Source organism: Lagopus leucura, unplaced genomic scaffold, assembly GCF_019238085.1.
Source record: "Lagopus leucura isolate 7727_CA_CO unplaced genomic scaffold, USGS_WTPT01 Super-Scaffold_100002, whole genome shotgun sequence".
Taxonomy (NCBI): Eukaryota; Metazoa; Chordata; class Aves; order Galliformes; family Phasianidae; genus Lagopus; species Lagopus leucura.
In genome coordinates, this window is record NW_024962263.1 from 22,769,433 (window position 1) to 22,789,339 (window position 19,907).

Here is a 19,907-nt window from a genome sequence, read left to right on the forward strand (position 1 = left end):
TACACAGAAAGCAGTTGATTATTTTATTTTTCAAGACAAATATCATATATTTGTATTGGGATCCTTAAGGCATCTTTTAAAGGTCATAACTAGAGTGTTCATTGTGCTATTATTGTAGCTATTTCTCTTGCATTTATTTTCTAGTGACATTTTTCTAGAAATGACAGTTTTCAAATGTTTATAAATAATCTCTTCATCTTGTTTTTGACTGACTGTTACTGAAGATTTGGAATAGATAGTGGGTGAAGGACGTTGGTTTCAGTTTGGTTCAGGAAAGTGAAAATTTTTATAAAGCAGTAAAATTTCGGAGTTCAAAGCATATATCTCAAATTACTGTGATTCTTATTACTTTATTTCAGTCTCACTGAAAATTTGCCATAGATTTTGAAAGCAATTATATGAGGGAATGGCCTTTGCCTCATGTGCATACTGTACATTTCACAATTTTTTTACTGTTCTTATTTCATATTGGTACAAAAATGACCCCAGTGCTACACCCCTTGTCAAGTTTGGGCAGACTCCTGCATTCCTGCACAGCCATTTTGCTGTGGTGAAGATCATAAGGCCAGTAATTGCTGCTAGAACAGATCTGGTAATACCTTTGATAGCATTTGCTGCTTGAGTGACATGTTTAGTATAATGCTACTTGGTGTCTAGAAACCACCAACCCACGCAGAAATGTATATGGAAATTATTTATAATGTTTCTTAGGTTATGAAAAAAGAAAAGATTTATTGGCATTTGAAATAGGATTTTTTTGGCAAAAGAAAACTAGCAGAAAGTTGAGATTTTCTGAACCTTGATACCAAAGATTTTTTTAAGGATATGGAAGGTTAATTGCAAATCTGACTGAAAATATACAAGTGCGCAGTAAAAACATAGCAGTTTTGTGTCTGCAAAATGAATTGTTTTCTCATGCTTCATTTTGAAAGCTGTATCACCACATTTTCTTTTAGTTTATCTAAATGCAGTTGCACAAATATGAGTGGAAGTGCTGTACTATTGATCCTTACTGTTTTATAGGCTGCTTGTCTCTATGTGTAATCAGTTGCAAGGATGTCTGTAATGTATTGAATAAAGCAGTATTTTATATGTAAAGTATTCACAGATGCTGTAAGAACGGAAAATATTTTCTGTTCTTGAACTTCTAACTCACACATGCAAATAATGGATAAAGAATTGAGCATTTAGAAGTAATGGTGTAGTTATGCATAGGAGAGATTTATGATTTCATGGACTGGTGGCCTCATCATTCTGGGCTGGCTTCTTTACCCAGAGATCTTTTAGGAACTACTTGGATTTAACCTTGTTGCAAATGCCAGCCAAAACTGTAGGAAGAAGACAAGACAACTGAGTAAACCTTGCCATGTTAGAGGTGAAAATCAGCTTCAGATTACACACCTCTTCAGTCCGCCTTTTCTTTTCCATTCTTATGACTTTTACGCAAAGCTGAGGCTGCAAATAATTTATGAGATCTCTTCTATCTACAGCAAGGAAATGATCCTGAAATCAAAACAAAGAAAAAACAAAACAAAACAAAACAAAACAAACAAAGAAAAAAAAAACAAGGTACTTCTATTTTGCCATTTAAGTAAACAACCTTTTCAGACCTGGAATATATACCTCTGTACTTATAATTGCTACTTGTGAGGTACACAAAAAGGCAGTCATCATCCACCCTGAAGACTGAAATAGGCTCCACAAGAATAACTCTTTCAGTCCCTCCTCTGGGGTGACTGCAGAATCCTTAAGGCTTCTCCGTTCCACACACAAAGACAGTGGCAGAAGCTAAAACCATAATACTTAGGTGACAATTTTACCATCAAACTGTATTTTGGAGATGTTTTCCAGCATGTCCAAACTGGCTTTGCTTTATGGTATTAAATGAGCTATCCTGTGATCGTTTGTATGAGCTGGAGACCAGGCTCTCTGTCGTTATTCAGGAAGGTGAGATATTTTGGTGCACTCAAAGCATTTAATTGCAACAGTGTGTGCGTGTGTCCCTTTATGCCCATTGCAGACAGCTGGTCAGAGTGGTCGGAGTGGTCCGAGTGCAACTCATCTGGCATGCAGCTTCGTGTTCGTCAGTGCATTCTTTTGTTTCCAGTGGGCAGCCAGTGCACGGGTAACACCACAGAGAGCCGAGCCTGTGCTTTTGACTCCAACTTTATACCAGGTAAGATCAGTGTTCTTCTGGAAGGATAAATAAAATCTCACAGCATTTCAAGAACAAAGCATAACACTGTCCCTACACAGAACTTTGTAGAAGAAAAGAATTTGCCTTTTTTCATCCAAAGAGTGCACAGGTCTATAGTGTAGGGCTTACGTTGCTGGATCTGGTGTCCTCATGAAAATCTACCTCGTGGCACTATATGATGTTGAGCTGTCTTTATTGTCACCACCCAGTATTGCTGTTATTCGTTGTCTCACCATTCTGCAGGTCTTTACATCCTATTTGTTAACAAAGTACAGGAATGAGTACAGATATTTCGAAGAACTGGTTTGCTTTTCATTTTAAGGTGTTCTTTAAACTTTGGGGGTTGCTAGAGAAATGTTTCTCTAGGTTTTGTGATTTGTGCATGCAAGAGTGGGTGCTGGGGCAGTTAATCCAGAGATCATTTCATGAAATCCCTTCAATGAGTAACCACTTAGAAAGTTGCATGCTGCTTGCTGTGTCTCTGTGTACTTAACTCCCCTATGACCGTGAGCAATCATGCCGGTTTTTATTCTATAGTATTTATTGAAACTTACAAACGTACTCTTAAAAAAATGAATTAATCATAGCAGTGATTTAAATCACAACAATCTGGATGGTCACGTTTACAGTCATCTATCTGAGTACATAATGAAGTCAGCAGTCTATTCATGGACGGAAATTTATGTTTTCGTGTATTGTTTGTGATGTCATTTTGTTTATTCAGTGCAGCAACCTTTTCTGTTTGACTACGTAATGTATTACAATGTTATAAAGAAGTAAACAAATGTAAACATTACTAATGGCTGATGCATAAACTTGAGGAATATATTCTTTAACTCACAAATGCTATTTTTTCCTTCCAAAACCAATGTGAAAAATGTCAGTGTGAAAGCAAAACCTCCCACATTGTATTTTCCCCTTTTTCTCATCATCTTGAAGCAGCTCAGTTAATTTTCGTTTTTGTGAATCCCCCACTTAATCCCACATAAGCTCTACATATTGTTTTGGAAAATATGCATTTTCAGAGTATGTGAAGTGAAGGATGTCAGACAAATAAGTAGCCATCTCTTCTCAAGCCCTCTGTTGTTTTTTTTTCCATTCCCCCTCAAATTACCCAGGGGATGAAGTCGTGGCCTTTACATTCACCTTATGCACGCTTGCTTGCTTTCTTGGGACCTCACATCTTGCTTTCGCTTCTCAAGATCCTTTTATTCAGAGTTCTCGCTCTCCTAACTTCTGTTTCCTTTTCTAATTCTCCTCAGTCCTCTCCCAGCTACTAGACTGGCATATCTACCCTCACGTTGTTTCCTCCTCATCTGCTTACCTTAACTCTGCTCTACGAAACGTACACATACAGAATGATTCTGGCATAGTGCAAAAATGGCTGCTCCTTGTCACTGCTGCTACTATGTTTTCAGAGTTAATCATTATCAACATCGTTTTACAGAGCCTTATGGATTTCTGGCATTTTTTTTTCTGCTTTTTGGTTGGATTGTGAATCAATAGCCTTGACCAGACAGAGTACATTACCAGCCTTTAACTAGCTGTGAGAATACTGCTCTGTCAGGTTTATTACTTTTGAAAAGAATGTTGATATAACAGGCGTAAAAAGGTAAAAAAATAAAATTGTGATCCACTTTAGTAGAAGCCTGTGTTATGTTAGGTATGTGGAAGTCATAACACTTTGTTTCACATCTCATAATAAGCTGAAGTATCTTTTGGCAGAAACCTCCAGCTGGAGAAGAGATTAATTTAAAAATCAGAACCATTAATATAGTATTTGCTTCTCTCCTCTTTTTCCATCAGGCCTGCCTTAGCGTTTCTAATCTTTTTTCCCCAGAATCATACTACAAGGGCTTCTTTCACTGTTCTGAATCTGAACAGATTCAAATTTTAAACTTGCTTTAACAGAATTGAACAGAAAATTGAGAAACTCACTTTCCATGCATTCCTGAAGATGTCATTATGTCTGTCTCGTTTATCAGTCCTTTCCATTATCAAGCATTTTTAATATTCACAGAAGAATATCAGAATGGCCACACAAATTCAGAGCAGAAGTCCATCTTGCCAGTTCCTGACTTCAGCGGTAGCTATAATGTCTAGGAAAGAAGTGAAACAGAACAAGGATATATATCATTCCCCTCCTGTCTCCTTGTTGTTTACCAGTCTTCAACTATCTTCATTTCAGGAGAGTTTTTAAACCTGATATGATTGGTCTGTTTGATGCCTTGAAATAATTTTGTCTCCAAAAAGTTAACTGGGTTTCTCACATATATTGCGTATTGGATCATTGTGTGGTGGCAAGGTGGAGAGCATACTTTATTACTCCTCAAGCAGAAGCAATTGCATTTCAGTGGCCATCATTGCTACCCTTCTGTTAACTGTTTCTACTGGTACTAAAGGCATTCTGAGATGGGAAAAACAGAGTTGTATGCTGTGCTGGGATTGTGGACAGCACGTGGATTTGTAGAGACCCTTAATTCTAATTTCCTGCTTTACTTGGCTGTACCTAGTATTTTGTTTGCCTTTTTGAGTGCTTCTGAACACTAAGCTGATATTTCATGAAACAATCTGAACTCACTCATGGGTGGTAATGGTCAGCTCACAACTATAATTTTGTATGTGAAGCTAGAATTGTTTTCCACTCTACACTGATCTACATTCTGATTCATGTGTCATATTGCTGCAGAAGTGGTAACTTTTCTCCATTGTAAGAACTACTCTATTTTCTATCCTCTCCCTTATATCCTATGGCTTCTTTGTTTCTTAAGTAGTCTTTGACAAGGGATTTAAAAACATATCTTAAATCCAGTTATGTTTCCTGCCTGACCCATATCTGCATGATCACATGACAGAGAGGTTTCTAAAGCAGGACAACTTCCTTTCGCCAAATCCATTGTCCTTGAAGTAAAAAGTGGGAAAACTTGGTTGCCAACCCATTTTTATTCAGTATTTATTCAGAATGCTTCCAAAGACAAAATGATAAGGACACTGGATGGAATCACATTTGATTATTTTGCAATTGAGACTCATAAAATTGGCAGTAAAATTTTTGCACATTTGCAAATTCCCTCTTTTCACATTTGTGCTAGATGTGACTTCTAGAAGTAATGAGCCTATTTGAACACTAGATAATGAAATCCTCATTAAATGTACTATTTAGAAGTTCAATATTTTATCAACGTAGTTTAACTCCACAAAGAATGTTTTAATCTACACTTCATCTTTTCAATTCAAGGAATGTTCCAAATCAGGAATTAAAAATATGCTACTTCTTTTGCTTGATGAACTAAAGAATCTGAAGATGTCAGGGAACTTTTTTCTCAGTTCCTCAATATCAAAGTCTTTTTGACTTTGGATTTGGAGTGAATGTAGCAGAATGTGTTTCTTAAAGCCTTACTGTATCAATCAAATTAATAGATCTCAATTTTTTTCCTCAACGGAATAAGCAGTGTATTTGTTTTTCTAGAAATATCAGTGGCACGATCCAGCAGCATAGAAGAAAAACGATGTGGCGGTAAGCTTTTCAATTCTATCTGTGTATTAAATGCTGAAATACTAACTCATTTTTCTACTTGTTTCACATATTGCACTAGTTTTATTCCAACTTCAAAATGCCACGTTCTCATTATTTACACTTGGTCCAGAAATAGAGGTGATAGGGACATAGTTACTACAGGATTGCTCACTGAATACCCAGATGTCATTTCTGACCTTTGAGATGAGAGTATGTATTATTGGACTTCTTTTTTTACTTTTCTCCTGTTCCTTTATGTCACTCACCCTTCTTGTCCCAAAAAGAAGTTCCCATTTTAAGCTAGTTTTCATTAGGTTGAAATTTGTAAAGTTGCTGCATCTTTTGCAGAACAGTAATTTCATGTAATACTTTCTGTTTCGGGCTCCAAATGAATAGCAGAGAACCAGCCTGCTAACCGCTTTAATAGCTCAGACTATCTGGGACTCATATTCAGCTTTGCTGCCAAAGACATAACTAAAGAGTAAAAAAAAAATTTCCATCCCAGAAAGCCTGATGCTAGCAAAACAAATCTTGAAAGAGAAAACTAAATTGCTGAGGAAAAAAAAAATCTAACAGTGAGAAGAAGAAAAAGAAAAATGATCCTTTTTTTGTGTGCTGAGCTATCACACTTAGTCTGTGTTGTCAGGGTAGTAGCTGTGGCCAGTTTTAATATTCTTCCATGCATAGATAAGATGTATTTTTAACCTAGTAAGGGACAATGAAAACACAAGGGTTATGCAGAAGCACTAGTGTGCATGGCAGTGTGTTATGGGAGTCTGGGTAATGCAATTTGATTTTTTCTTAATCAGCAATGGAACTCTGAAAACATTCCGCTAAGTTCTAAAACAATGGGAAACCCTCACACAAGTGTAGAAGGATATTTCAGTAATAATTTACATATTGGGGCAGTCAACGTAGTCACCTAAATATTAGATTGTGTTCCTTTGTTCCCAGTAGGCACGTAAAGATTCTACCTTAGGGATTTGCCAAAAAAAGGACCCACATGCTGGCCTACTTCTCTGTTTTACAATGAAAAAGATCTAATGACTTTTAGACTAGTGCCAATATTTCAATTTAAAATCAGCTTCATGTGCACTGCCACAAACAAACTTATAGTAATGTTAAGATGAAATTTCAAAATTGTTTCTTTTTTAATCAAAAAACACATCTCCAGTTGGAAATGACAATGAAAAGCACTGTAATTTATTTCCAGCTAATCTTACTTGTGCCACATCTGACCCAATATCTCTGCCCAGTAACAATAGGGGGCACTTGTGTTTTAGATTTTCTTCTAAAGTTTCATGCAGCAGTGAGCCTTCTCTATGTTTTTATTTCTGAGCTGAAGGTAGAGTGGGTTTCCCATATTGTGATCCCACAGTATCTTCGAAGGGCAGAGCGGACAGGGAAGGCCTGGGTGAACAGTACTATATTCTGGCAGCACACTCTGGCTGCTATGGTTAAACAGCATGCTGATCTTTAAAGACTTTCTTTCTCTTCTCCAGGACGTTCTCCCCTGAAGTTCTACTGTTTTTCCCTCATTTCCCCCTTGCACAGAGAAAAAATTCTGAAGGCTGGGGAAGGGACTAAATTGGCTGTGTAACAAAGATGCAGAAACAGTGCAAACCAACAAGGAAGGGGATTTGAAAGGAGTATGCCACAATGTCAGGGACAGCCACCAAATAAGGGGTATACTGAAAACATTTTAAGGGAAGCAGGTCTGCAATCTAAAGATAACAAGATTTTATTTGTTCTGCCTCAAGTCGCTACATATATGACAAAGAACCAGAAGAGCAAACAGAGGAAATGATAATGTCGTTCATTGGAAATAAGCCATGTCCATTATATACATAATTTATATATAAAAATGTTTTGCCATAGAGTATGCAGAAAGAAAATTAGCTGGATTTTTCAAACATTTAAAAAAAGCAATTCATTCTTCTGTTGCTTGGGTTTTCACCTTGAGTAAGCATTTTTCAGAAATCCCAGTCTTAACACTTACAGAGATTTATGGATATGTATGATTCTCTTAATGATCCCTTCAGGGAAGTATAATGAATTTGCTACTGTAGCGATAAACCATTGCAAAGATGTTCTTGGGAAACACATGAAATTTCCCTTATCATTATTTGAATCGAGTACTTTTCTATCTGCTTCCTCAAACTTAAGCTTTTATTGCTATTACCTTGCAATAAGATTGTTTTCTTCTGTCTACTATGCAGAGTTCAACATGTTTCACATGATCGCCGTGGGATTAAGTAGCTCAATACTTGGTTGCCTTCTTACTCTGCTTATTTACACTTATTGCCAACGATATCAACAACAGTCCCATGATGCAACTGTCATCCATCCAGTGTCACCAGCTCCTCTAAATACCAGCATCACCAACCATATCAACAAACTCGACAAGTATGATTCTGTAGAAGCCATCAAGGTGAGAAGTGGGCTGGGAGCTCTCTATTGCACATCATATAATCCTATACAACCGTTATTCTGTTATTCTGTGTCTGAAGAATTTTAATTGCTAGTTTTCTGCACTGGCATTTGCACTCAAATTGTGCTGATTGTTAATGATGAAGATAGATTTCACTTAAAGTGTTGTAATTACGGATTCTTTCCTTTGTCAGTCCCTATTACGTAGCTGTCTAGATTTGTGTGTAGGCAGAATTTATACAGCAGCAACTTTTCCTGTAAGATTCCAGACCACTACTCAAGGTTATTGTTCTTGTATATTTTTTTTTCTTCATTGTGTTCCACAGTTGCTTGCTGAAGAAGTAAATATAGCTATTGACAATCATCATAATATATATTGAAGATAATCCTCTGGTGCCAATGATGTGGCATCAAGGGCACTATTGATCTTCCTGCACTAAGTCTTTATACAGGAGATGTATCCAGTTAATACATAGTGGGCCAGACTTTCAGCTAGTATTCATACCTCAAATATTTGATGAATGAATAGTATTGATTTACATTAGATGAGAATCTGGCATGGTATCTATATCATAAGACCTTTGCTTCCAAATGCCTTTTTTTATGACCTTATAGAAAAACTCTGCTGTTTAGATCCACTGACTTAAGGAAGAATGAGCATTCTGGAAGTACTTAGCACGGTATCTTCAGATTATACAATTTATTAATGCAGCTGTGAAGCTTTTTATAAATGATTATATTTCTTAAATCCTACCCAGAAAATTTCATTTTTAATTTCTGCATTTTTATTTCTAATTAAAGATATTTTAAGAAATTGTCTTAAAAATTCAAGAAAAGTCCAGATGTTGTGATCAGTGAAATCAGTTGATAAGTAGGGTTAAATGTTAAGGCTTTTTCAAATCCTCCTGAATAACTCTCTGGATTGTTACTGGGCAGCAAAATCTTGAAAAATCTTGAAAAATCACTTTAAAAAAAAAATGAGATGCACTTCTAATACTTCCAGAAATTTTTTCTCTGTGTTGCCTTGGAAAATCAAGTAATTAACATAGTAAAAAGAAAATAATTCTTATTCAGTGAAAGTATGATGAGAGAATAATTCTAATAATTGCTGAATATGTATGATTAGAAAGAATTCTTTACCAAAAAAAAAGTTATAATATTGGGGGAAATGTCTATTACTTTTTTATAGTAGAATTGTTTTCTCTACAAGCATGATTATGCAAATGCAAGTAGATACTTCTAAATGCGTTTTTGACTGACTGACATTTCATGAACGTTTGCCACAAAAATTATCTGAGTGAAATAGCATGTAGGGGCTCCTTTCATTCTATTCCTCTCATTTTCTTCTTTTCTTTCTTATTTTTCCCCAGGCATTTAACAAAAACAACCTGATTCTGGAGGAGAGAAACAAATACTTCAATCCACATCTCACTGCAAAGACTTACTCTAATACTTATTTTACAGATTTCAATAATTATGATGAATACTAATGGGCTTGTGTATTTTCTGGCCTCCTGTAACTCCCCAATCCCCAAGGCCTGTGCTACATGACTGCTCATGTGATTGAGGCTTCAGAGATGAAGTTCAGAGACATTTCAAGCACGATCCAAGCCGTCAATGTCCCATTGCTGCCAAATGCCCAGAACACCTGTTTGTGACATGCTGTTTTCTCTGCGGAGTGAAAGGTTGTTGGCCTTTGGTGTCGGGCGCAGCTGTAGCCCCTTGGTGTTGCTGAACCGCTCATGAGGAACATGTTGCTTCGCTGTTTCATAAGCATTCAGTCAGATTTCTCTGACAAGGGACTGAGCAATTCCTGGTACCCCTTAAAACTGCTCCCGGAGTACAAATGCAATTTTCTTTTTAGGCATTGTCTTTTATTTCCATGGGTTCTGACAAGGGAGCTGTTAGCCACAGAGCCCTCTCTGCAGCCTCCTGAAGCTCACATCACCACAGACATCTTGCAGGGTGTTGAGATGAACAGCAAGAAGAAACATGGTGGCTTAGCAATGCTCTGCAGCAGCACTAGGCTCTGTAGGGCTGATCTTCCAGGGCTGCAGATCACTCAAGCTGTAGTTCAGCTGTTCAGAGGGAGGAGACTAAAGTTGTACTGACGGATATGATCTTGTAATGAAACTGGAGAGCTTCAGGATAGATGGTTTCCGCATGTGAGCCAAGCTTGGTCAGAGAAAGCCTTCACACTATTTGGCTGAATTATGAGGGTGGTAGAAGGGCACGTCCTGCTGGGAGGCCAAGACAGGAGGGCAAATGGGAAATGCAAATGGGAAGGCCTGCTCGACTGCCAGGGTGGTGGTGGCCTACAGTCAGGCCAGGTATGGGATGATGCATCTGCACCACCATTTGTGTGCTGTCTCAAGCACTGGTGGCACATCGGCATAATCTGTAGAGCTGCTTTCCTCTATCTAGCTTTTATTTTATATGCACATCTTTGACAAAACAAAGCATCATCAGAAAATGCAGATGTATTTGCAAAGCATAGTCTCATCTTATTGTCGCGTTTGGCCCATACTAACCAGCCCCTAAAGGAACCTTCTTATGGTGTTTTAAGTGAGTATCTTGTTGGACATCATTGATGTAAATATTTAAAATCTCATTTGAGTTTTAAATTATCAGTTTTAGTTCCTTTTGTAAGTGGTAGGTGAAGAAACACAAAGGATTTTTATACCGTTTTTTCTTTGTTCTGTCTGTCTTCACTCACATTCATGACAATGTCATTTTTCAAGCTGAAATTCCAGATGTAGAAATTAAAAGGGCAGGGGTTTGGGCCAGATTTTCCAAAATTCTTAGTAGCAAGACAGCATTTGCTATTCTCAGAAGCTTGTGAGAAGAACTTTAAAACAAACATTAAGGACTAAAGAATTAGGCTTTCTTGGGCATACTAGATGCAAAGATATCCTACCAGAATGCCAGGAAGGTATGCAGGGAGGCAGAGTGGAAATATTTCTATTCCTTATTCAGAGCCCTTGATCATTAGGATATGCTACAGTAGGCAGACAGAGAAGAAAATGTGCAGATTAAAATGATTAAGAATTGTGTGCAAAAAAAACACGAACTGCACAAAGTACCCAGAACATCGAGGCTGTGAGGCTGCACTTAAGCACCACCTTGGTGGTCCAGCCACACCATATGTATCCATGTCAATGAGCAACATTCTTGAATGTTGATAGGTCTGAATGTAGCACTATGCTTCCTATCTCTGTTCTGCATAGAATGAGAAAATGCAAAGCGAGTGGTCTTTGAAAAGCTGTACTGTAAAATGAACACACATTTACCATCTATGAAAATAATTGGGATGAGCTGCCTTTTTTCTCCAGATGAATCATTCTCCCCATTGTTAAAAGAAAGTTCTCCCACCCTTGCACTCGTTCATCTTTAGAAGGGTTGATAACACCCATTTTCCGTATTTTATTATTGTTTTATAGTTCATTAGATTTGATTTTCCATGAAGAAATTACTGGACTGCCTTTGAGTAAGGGGAAATTTTCTCTGCAAGAATATTTCATGAAACAAACAGATGGGGAAAGGCTCTCCAAATCACAAGCATGTCCAGTATTGGCATCAGTCTGTTCATGCCAAAAGATAAATTTTTACATTTCACTACATTTTAAAAGTAAGATCTATATTGCTGCCAATTTCAAGAAGAAGAAGCACATGCACATACACGCATGCACAACTCTTCTTCTCTGCCCCTGTACTAAGAGCACATTAGTCTGGCTTGTGGATTTTGTATTTAGACTATTAGTTATGAATCCAATATCTTAAAAAATATTTGATGTATGTATTTTTATTTTAACCTTTTTAATAAAATCTATCTGAAATAAGATTAAAAAATCTTTAGTAGATTAAGGCACACTTATCTTTACAGTGATTTGTCTTCCATTCCTTTCATGAATAGATAAGTATGTTAGATGTGTTATATATGCAATGATAATAATCTAGGTTAAGACTGCATGATCATAGGTAGAAGTGCATGTAGCAGATGCTTGGTCTGCTCACACTTCCGTCTCCCAGAGGAGTTCTTCAGACATTCAGATCTCTGACCAACTCCAATGTAATGTAATCTAAAAATCACACCAACTTGACAGAAAAGTGTTCCTTCTAAACATTTTTTTGTCATTTAGCTTCTTAAGTTACATTATTTTAAATCTCATGCAGAGGTATATTCAGAATTCTACCTAAAGCAATTTAAAGTCTGATTTTCACATTCCTCCAGGGTAAATGCAGCATTTAAATGAAAATTTTAAATCACTTCAATGAGAAAAATATGATTGCAAGGTCTCCTCATCAATCTAGACTCTGAGAGAACAGGTTGTAAAGCCGTAAGACTTTTGTGTCTTAGGTCATTTTTAGAGGACCCCGGGGGCGTGCCAACTTCATCAGTATTTTCACCTTCTAAGTTCTGCACAGTTGCCTACATGGTTTTTAATACATCCTCCTCTACTATATAGAGCAAAGTGAGGTTTCTATTAAATTTCAATTTACTTCATTTAACATATTTTTAGAAAATAGGCTACACACTTTGGTGGAAAGCAGATTTCCACATGAAGGCTCTAATGTTGTTTTGTAAAAAAGGGAACAAAGTGGATACTTGCATGCCAAACTTATTTAAGCTGACAAGTCTGAAATCGCAGACTTGTACAAGGGAAGAATTTGATTCTTATAGCATTGTTCTGTTCTTGGAAACGGAAAAGCAACTCCTTTAAAATACCCCATGTCCTTTCACATGGATAAATTGACCTTTTCTGGATAAATAAATATCACCTCTAATGTTGGTAATTAATATTACTAAGCCATTTTTACACTGATTGCATAACTTGTATAATGTTCTGGTTTGAACACAAACATTTGAGTAGGGAGATCGCAATCCTCTGAGTAAATCTGTAATTTTCCTTTCTGTGTAGCACTGCCAGATGAGGTGAGGAGGAAGCAGGACTAGTAGTCTGATCCTAGATGGTAAATACTGTTATTAGGTATTCCAAGTTAGAACTGTGCTGCAGTACATGTTTTGGACTTAGTTTAGTGTCTGATGCATAGAGCACATTCCTCAATTGCTTAGAAAATGGACTCCTGTGCTTGCAGATTTGATTTGAGTCTGATGACCTTTACGGCCACTTAAATTACTTCAGGTGGAAGCTTTGTCAGCCATTTGCAGTCGCCTGCTGTTGGAGCAGTGTGGTTAGGCCAAAACTAATCAGGAGATTTCTAACTGGAATTAGGGTTTTCTTAAGAGAGGAAGAGAGAGTGGGGTTTAAATGGCTTTGATTTCCAGGCTATTAAGCAGTACTGATTAAAGTCTCAGATGGGTGTAGAACTTTGAATTCAGTTAGCTTTATCAGAGTCCCACTATAACCTCTGGAAAAATACCATGCAGTGTACAAATCAAGAGCCACCAAAGCACTTACGTTAAGTGAAGAAAGTTCTCAGAGCATCTGAAGATATAACTGTTCAAACCAGAAAACAAAGTAAGAGGTCCCAGATGCAACAAAAACAGTAATGAGAATAAATGCTTCAAGATTTTTTCCTCATCGTTATAGAATAAATATATTCACTTCTTTCAGTGTGGGACCAGTTTTATTGAATTCAGAGCTACATGCGCACATTCCTAAAGTTAATCGCATGCATAATGGCTTTGCTGTGTGAGATAATTCTGTAAAAAGTTTGGTCCAAGTTCATCCTGCTTTGCTTGAGGCGTGTGACCAATTTTTAGTTGTAGCTGCTGCTGGCACCCTCTGCCTCTCATCAGGGAGACCATCCTTAGACAGGCAGAGTCACAACCCAGAGGAGGCATGTAGAGAGATACGCTTGTGATTTTCTTTGTCATTTAGATGCCTAAATGTAGATGGGCTAAAGCTAAGCTCTCAAGCACAAGTATGGTTTTACTTGTCACATAAGTGACCATACTGAGCTCAGTGGTATGGATGTAACAAGTTATTAATTTTAATGTGTTTACAGGATTGAGCCCAAAATATACTGCTTCTGCACAAATCCATGCTCAGTACAAGATGGCCGCAGTAATAAAGAAACAGATTCATTTAAAATTGTTCACAAGCAACTCTGCGTCTTGATATCAGGGAATTGATATGTGTTCATTCTGTGGGGTAGTTGAATTCATTCCTTTCTTTGCTAAATAAATGAGTGATTAAAGAAAATACAGCTTGAGTTCATTTAAAAGCCATTGTTTCAAATAAAGGGTTTTGGGATCTGTGAATGTTTTCTCTTTCTTTCTCTCTTCTCTTTCTCCACAAAAATGAATCCTGTGTGTAGTCAAAATGGCCTTTAGATAGGCAGCTCTGTATGGTTGAATGAATGCTTTGCACTGTGTTGCCATGTGACAAGATTTTGGAACTGGGGTGATAGGCAGAGGGAAATGTGCTAAGCAGGGAAGTTTGACAAAAATTTCAACCCCAGCAGTAGCAAGAGTAGGTGGCAATGGAAACAAAAATGTGGAGGAATGTGACTGATGGCTTGGCAAATCCATCAGGAAACTTTCATGGAAACTTTGAGTCTTTTTTGGAACTGTCAAGGACAGGGATGATGAGACTATAACCCCTTGAACAGCCAAGCCAACTGGTTGCTTCAGCGCAAAGCAGCCTGGCTGGCACACATGCCTGATTGCAGCAGGAACCTTGTGCAAGGCTGTGATTGCTGCTGCTCAGGAGAGGATTGAGCTGGAGCAGTTCTCAGCAACAGATTAGCCAGGACGGGATGCAGTGCTTTAGCAAGCACTAAGCACGGTGGCACAGGTGGCATTTTGGCAATATGTGTACTGGCAGGAGTCACAGAGCAGATCAGTAGAACAAAAAAGCTGGTCCTAAGCTCACAGGCTTTGGACTGTCTCCAGTCCGGTCCCAGTAGCTGAGTCCCCATTACTAGTTAGAGCGTTCACCTTCAGTTAAATTTACTCGTTCAAAAAAATCCACATTGTATATTCTGAGATTGCTCCGTGGTGCAAATGAAGCAGGGACAGACAAACCTTTTTTTTCCAATTGGCTCTTTGAATCCAGGTTGGATGTTTTTTCACCCACTGATTGTGAATGATTGCACCCCTACCTTGCTGAGGATCTATCTTCACGAGCAGTTAATTTGAAGGACAGATTATGAAACCATTATGGAAATCTGCCAAAACTTTCTATTGCAAAAATGTTATGAAGGGCTAGGTGAAAACTGTTGTATTGGTATTGAGTCTGGCTTATTTTAATTGTTCTGAAACTGAATGTTACTGAATGCAATGCAGCCGTTCCTCAATTGAAATGAATATCTCAACAAAGATGGTAATTTCATAATATCATTTTGGAAAAATATTCCATTAATGTAACTTTCAGCTTTCTCATAATACAGTCCTGGATGCTGAGAATGTAGAAATGTTATTTATGCTTTTTTTTTTTTTTTTTCCTCCCACCCCCCCCCAAAGGATTCATCCACAAAACTCACTCAGTGATAGCTTCATATTTTAAAATATTGTGGAAGGTTATTAACAATAACACAGTTTATGTTCCAGGATTTGGCTTCATACTTTAGGAGATAGCCAATGGTTTTGAATAGTTCTCTCTTTTCTAAGCTGCAGCAGTAGGCATCAACTACAAGTTAAATAAGTAACAAATTTGAAATAAATGGGACATTTAAGGTCTCAACTTTTAAATAAAAATTTGGAACGAGTAGAACTGCAAAATTACTTTTATGTCTGTGTGCCAAAAAGTGTGTTCTGCTGTCATGGCTCTATGAAATGTCCTGCACAGTGAAAAAAATTGTTTTTAATAGCAATATACCCAAGATAACGCAATTGAAATAGAGTTCAGAGATTTTTAGAAATAGTAAACACTTTTGGTTTGGTATCTAGAGAATTCTATTGCTTATTGCAATAGTGGGAGTAAATTATCCCTGCACAGAACTTTATATGGAATTATTTTCTCTTGTTATTAATGCCTCCAAAATCAGCTTCCTTAGTAAAACTTCTCAGAAAAGCTGCTGAAGAAACTTGTATTTAAGAAGCAGCATCAGTTCAGTGACTCAAGCACTGAAGTAAACATGTAGGGATTTAAGCTAACTGCTACTGAACTGCACAGTCATTCCATTGGCACAGATTTTACCTTGAATTTACACCTATTGAGACAGCTAAGAGAATGTCTAGCCCAGTGACTTAGTATTGCAGGGAGGAAATTTAACATAATTTAACACAGAGCTGAAGCTCAACTGGTGGGTTGATTGCTTTCCCATCATACGTCTACACCCTTTAGCTCCCTCCCTAGAGGTATTTCTGCATATTTTAAATGTTATTATTTGATGAATTAGCTTTCATCAAATTGTATTCTATGTATTGGAGAATTGCCACTTCTCTAGTTTCCATTGCTTGTATTGACATTATCTTACTGCCTTGGTTAGCATTCACAATCCTTGACCCAGTATTTTTTTCAGCTTTAATTATATGGATTTTGCTGCCCTTTTCAAGGCATTAATGCCAGCATTACCCAAACTTTATCCTCATTCAACATTTTCCACAAATCAGAACACTTATTTTTAACATACACAGTCAAATCTCAACCACACATTTGTGATCTTCCAAGCCATACCTTTTGATTGTTTTTTTGTAACAGCAGGAAACAATAGTAGACCACAATGGAATACCAAGTTCTGAAGTGATACACTTGGATTCTGTACAGAAGTAAAGAAAATTAACTTCTTAGCCCTTTTTTTTATTCCTGTGGAAGTTTCTTGCCTGGTATTTAGTCAAGGGCATTAGTCAAAAAAGGAGTTTTTGAAGAAAGGATATTTCTTTCTTCAAGTCAGTGTTTACTGTTAATGGTGTGTTTATGAGATTTTTCTGATCCATAAAATTTTAAGTGCATTTCATGTTAGAGCCACTTGCCACTAATCCAGGCCACAGAGATAGGAATATTTTAAATCTCAGGATTTGGTCTGAAATATGGATTAGGTTCATTCATTCCCTTAATTTCTTGGCTTCTTGATATCATTTGTTGATGCGTAATTTTTTGTTTGCTACTTGGTTTTGTATTTTGCAGCCCTATCAGTTAATAATCCACAGCCATAATAAACCTACCTTTGCTCATGATGTCCAAAGAGACTTGCACTAGGATTTTCTTTAGGTGCAAAATAGAGCCCACTCTGCTGTGGGCCAAGCATCTTAGAAGTCTTACAAGTTTCTGCACAATAAATTGGACCTGATGGAATGAGCGTAGAACTATCATTAAAAAGTTGGCAATTGCCAGTAGCGTGGTACTTTCTACGAGGCCCTGTGCGTGTGAACCAGTCTCCAAGTTTACCACCAGCAATTTGAATTAACTTCAGCAGTAGCCCTGTAACCAGCTGACAATGACTTTTTCCTCATCAAAAGTCTGGAGTGGGAAAGCAGTAAGGGAAAATATCATTTTTCTGTTTGGCTTATGTACACTACAACTATTCAGGTTAAAATGATTTTGTTTGGTATTTCCGTTATGCTATCTGCTTTAAACAAATCAACAAACAAAACAGTCTATTGCCAAGAAATTTTGTCTCTATTGCAAACATGAGAAATAGAATTTGTTTAATTTAACTCTGAGCAAATGTTAAATTATGGAAGCCTGCTTAAGTATAATGAATGCAGTCACAAAATGGTTCCAAAAAGGACTGAAATAATTTAAATATTGAAATGCATCATTGTTTATGCAGCAATTTCTTCTGCTGCAGCTCTGTCCTTGTGATAGATATGATTTTAAGAGCAAACATGAGAATAATGAGAAAACAAATAAAGAAAACACTGACCAAAAGTGTCACATTATACACAGGAGTCTTCTCTTTGCAGGTAAACCCTTTTGCAGTTTGATATCTTAAAGTTATTTTTAGGATCTGTCTGGATCTGCTCCAGACCTAGTTTGCAAATTGTTGTGAGGGGTAATCTTTGTTCAGGTGAAGTCCCTGGCAGCTGGCAAAACTAGAAACACTTCTTTTGTTGGAGTAGATTGAAGAAGGCACATTCAATTTACAGCAAGCCCTGAGGTACTTGTTGGCTGCCTAATGGAGGCCTCCAGCTGTCTAGCCCTACAGGAGTGAGGAGTGAGCCCTTCTGGACCTTTGCTGGTAGCAGGGGTTATGCACCCTGGGACATGCAATGATTGCTCTCAGTTTCCTGATAAGCCTGACTTGATTCTCGCTTGGCATAGCAGATGATGATATTGTAACTTGGAAGGGGTTGCACCTACACATTCTCAGAGTATAAGAAGGCAGGATGAGCAAAGAGATGGCTTAACCCCTTCCTACTGATGAGGTGACTGTGACACGGAATGGTTAAGGAGCAGTTTGGTCAAGGTACTCAGCCATCTCACTAATGGAGGTAGAACTCTAAATTTGTCTGAAAATCCTGCCCCAAATAACTTCCTTGAAATGTAAACCTTGTCCTGTGGCAAACTTAGTCTCTAACCTGGAGTTTTAACAAAAAAGATCATCCTTTATCTCACAGTGACAGCTTTCAGTTAAAAATTGAGGCAGCAGTCTTCTCCTCTGCTATTGGACTCACCTGTGAAATCCCTAAGGTTGGTGGGGTCTCAGCTCTGCCTGGGAGGTCTGTCACCAGAGAAAACCTGAGGCAAATTCGACAAGCTGTTTCTGCTGGCTGGCTGAGAATGTATTTTGAAGTATTTTCTCATGTCACAGCTCATTAACTGCTTTTGCAGCAAATGCAGATCTTTTAAGACTTTTCCCTGTAATGTAGTGCAGAGATCTACTTTGGCCTTATCTGCCTCGGTGTCAGGAAATGAGAGACTACATGAGCAAGTAGGAACAGTTCATCGTCTCCCTCAAGCCTATCTACAGGATGCCAGAAATCTGCATATAATTTAGGGAATTTCTCCTAAAATAAACTGAACTATTGATATGATCCTTGAGGAGGAAGCAACCATTAACCTGATTGAACTCAAGCACACTGCTTAGTGCCCTATGAGTCCCTCCTCACATTCCACTTGCAGTTCTTAGCAATTTCACTGTGAAGCCAAAAACTGTTGCCAGTATCAAGCACATTAGCACTGAGTAATTGACAGGTTACTAGCAGGGAATTCTTTTCTGGACAGGGAGAGAGGGTTTTTAATAGGGTTCCACAGAAACCTGTTCTTGCCACTCTGTCATCTATTGCTCTTTGTATTGATCAGGAAGGAAAAGAAATGCTGAGATTGCTGAGAGAAATAATAATAAAAAAAAAAGAATTGGTAAGTAAAGGCGAGCAAAAGCTGCAAAAGCAGCACACTTGATAAACTTTGCACAAGCAAACATACTGTATTTTCACATGGCCTATGGAATTTCATAAATACACACGGAAGAAAGAGTGTAAGCCACAAGAAATAGGGGAGTCTGCTCTGAGAAACAGGATAGGACTCAGAGTCATGGTGGATAGTTTGATGACCACGGGTATCAATGGAAGCATTACAAAATCAAGAGTTGTCATCCAACACAGTACAATGGCTGCAAACTAAAACTAGGGATGTTTATATAGAATAAGATGTTAATTCAGCACATATTTATATGAATGCATATGTATACACACTCTATATATAACCTGAATATTTAGAACAGTTAAGATAATTAATTATTAGGTAATTCCTGGAGAGATGTTATTTTTTCCTCTTTTCTACCAATAAGTGTCAAGCTTTCAGTCTTTAGAGAGTGTTCTTGTTAGTTTTTTGTTTTTTTTTTTTTTTTTTTTTTTAAATTTATTTCAAGTGGAATTAATTCAAGGCATTCCTATATATGCTTATTTAGAAA

At 37.5% G+C, this 19,907-nt stretch overlaps 1 protein-coding gene across 3 annotated transcripts in view; it reads left to right on the forward strand.

Annotated features, from left to right (window-relative positions):
• Positions 1 to 14,370, forward strand: part of SEMA5A (semaphorin 5A) — a 314,328-nt gene extending 299,958 nt beyond the window's left edge. For 2 of the 3 annotated variants that reach the window (XM_042869442.1, XM_042869443.1), the window contains exons 20-23: positions 2,021 to 2,176; positions 5,667 to 5,714; positions 7,934 to 8,145; positions 9,515 to 14,370. In XM_042869442.1, the coding sequence (XP_042725376.1) occupies positions 2,021 to 2,176; positions 5,667 to 5,714; positions 7,934 to 8,145; positions 9,515 to 9,634 (536 nt within the window). In that variant the 3' untranslated portion in view covers positions 9,635 to 14,370. The remainder of the gene's footprint in view (positions 1 to 2,020; positions 2,177 to 5,666; positions 5,715 to 7,933; positions 8,146 to 9,514) is intronic. The other variant, XM_042869444.1, reaches the window with a different exon arrangement.
• The last annotated feature ends 5,537 nt before the right edge of the window (positions 14,371 to 19,907 follow it).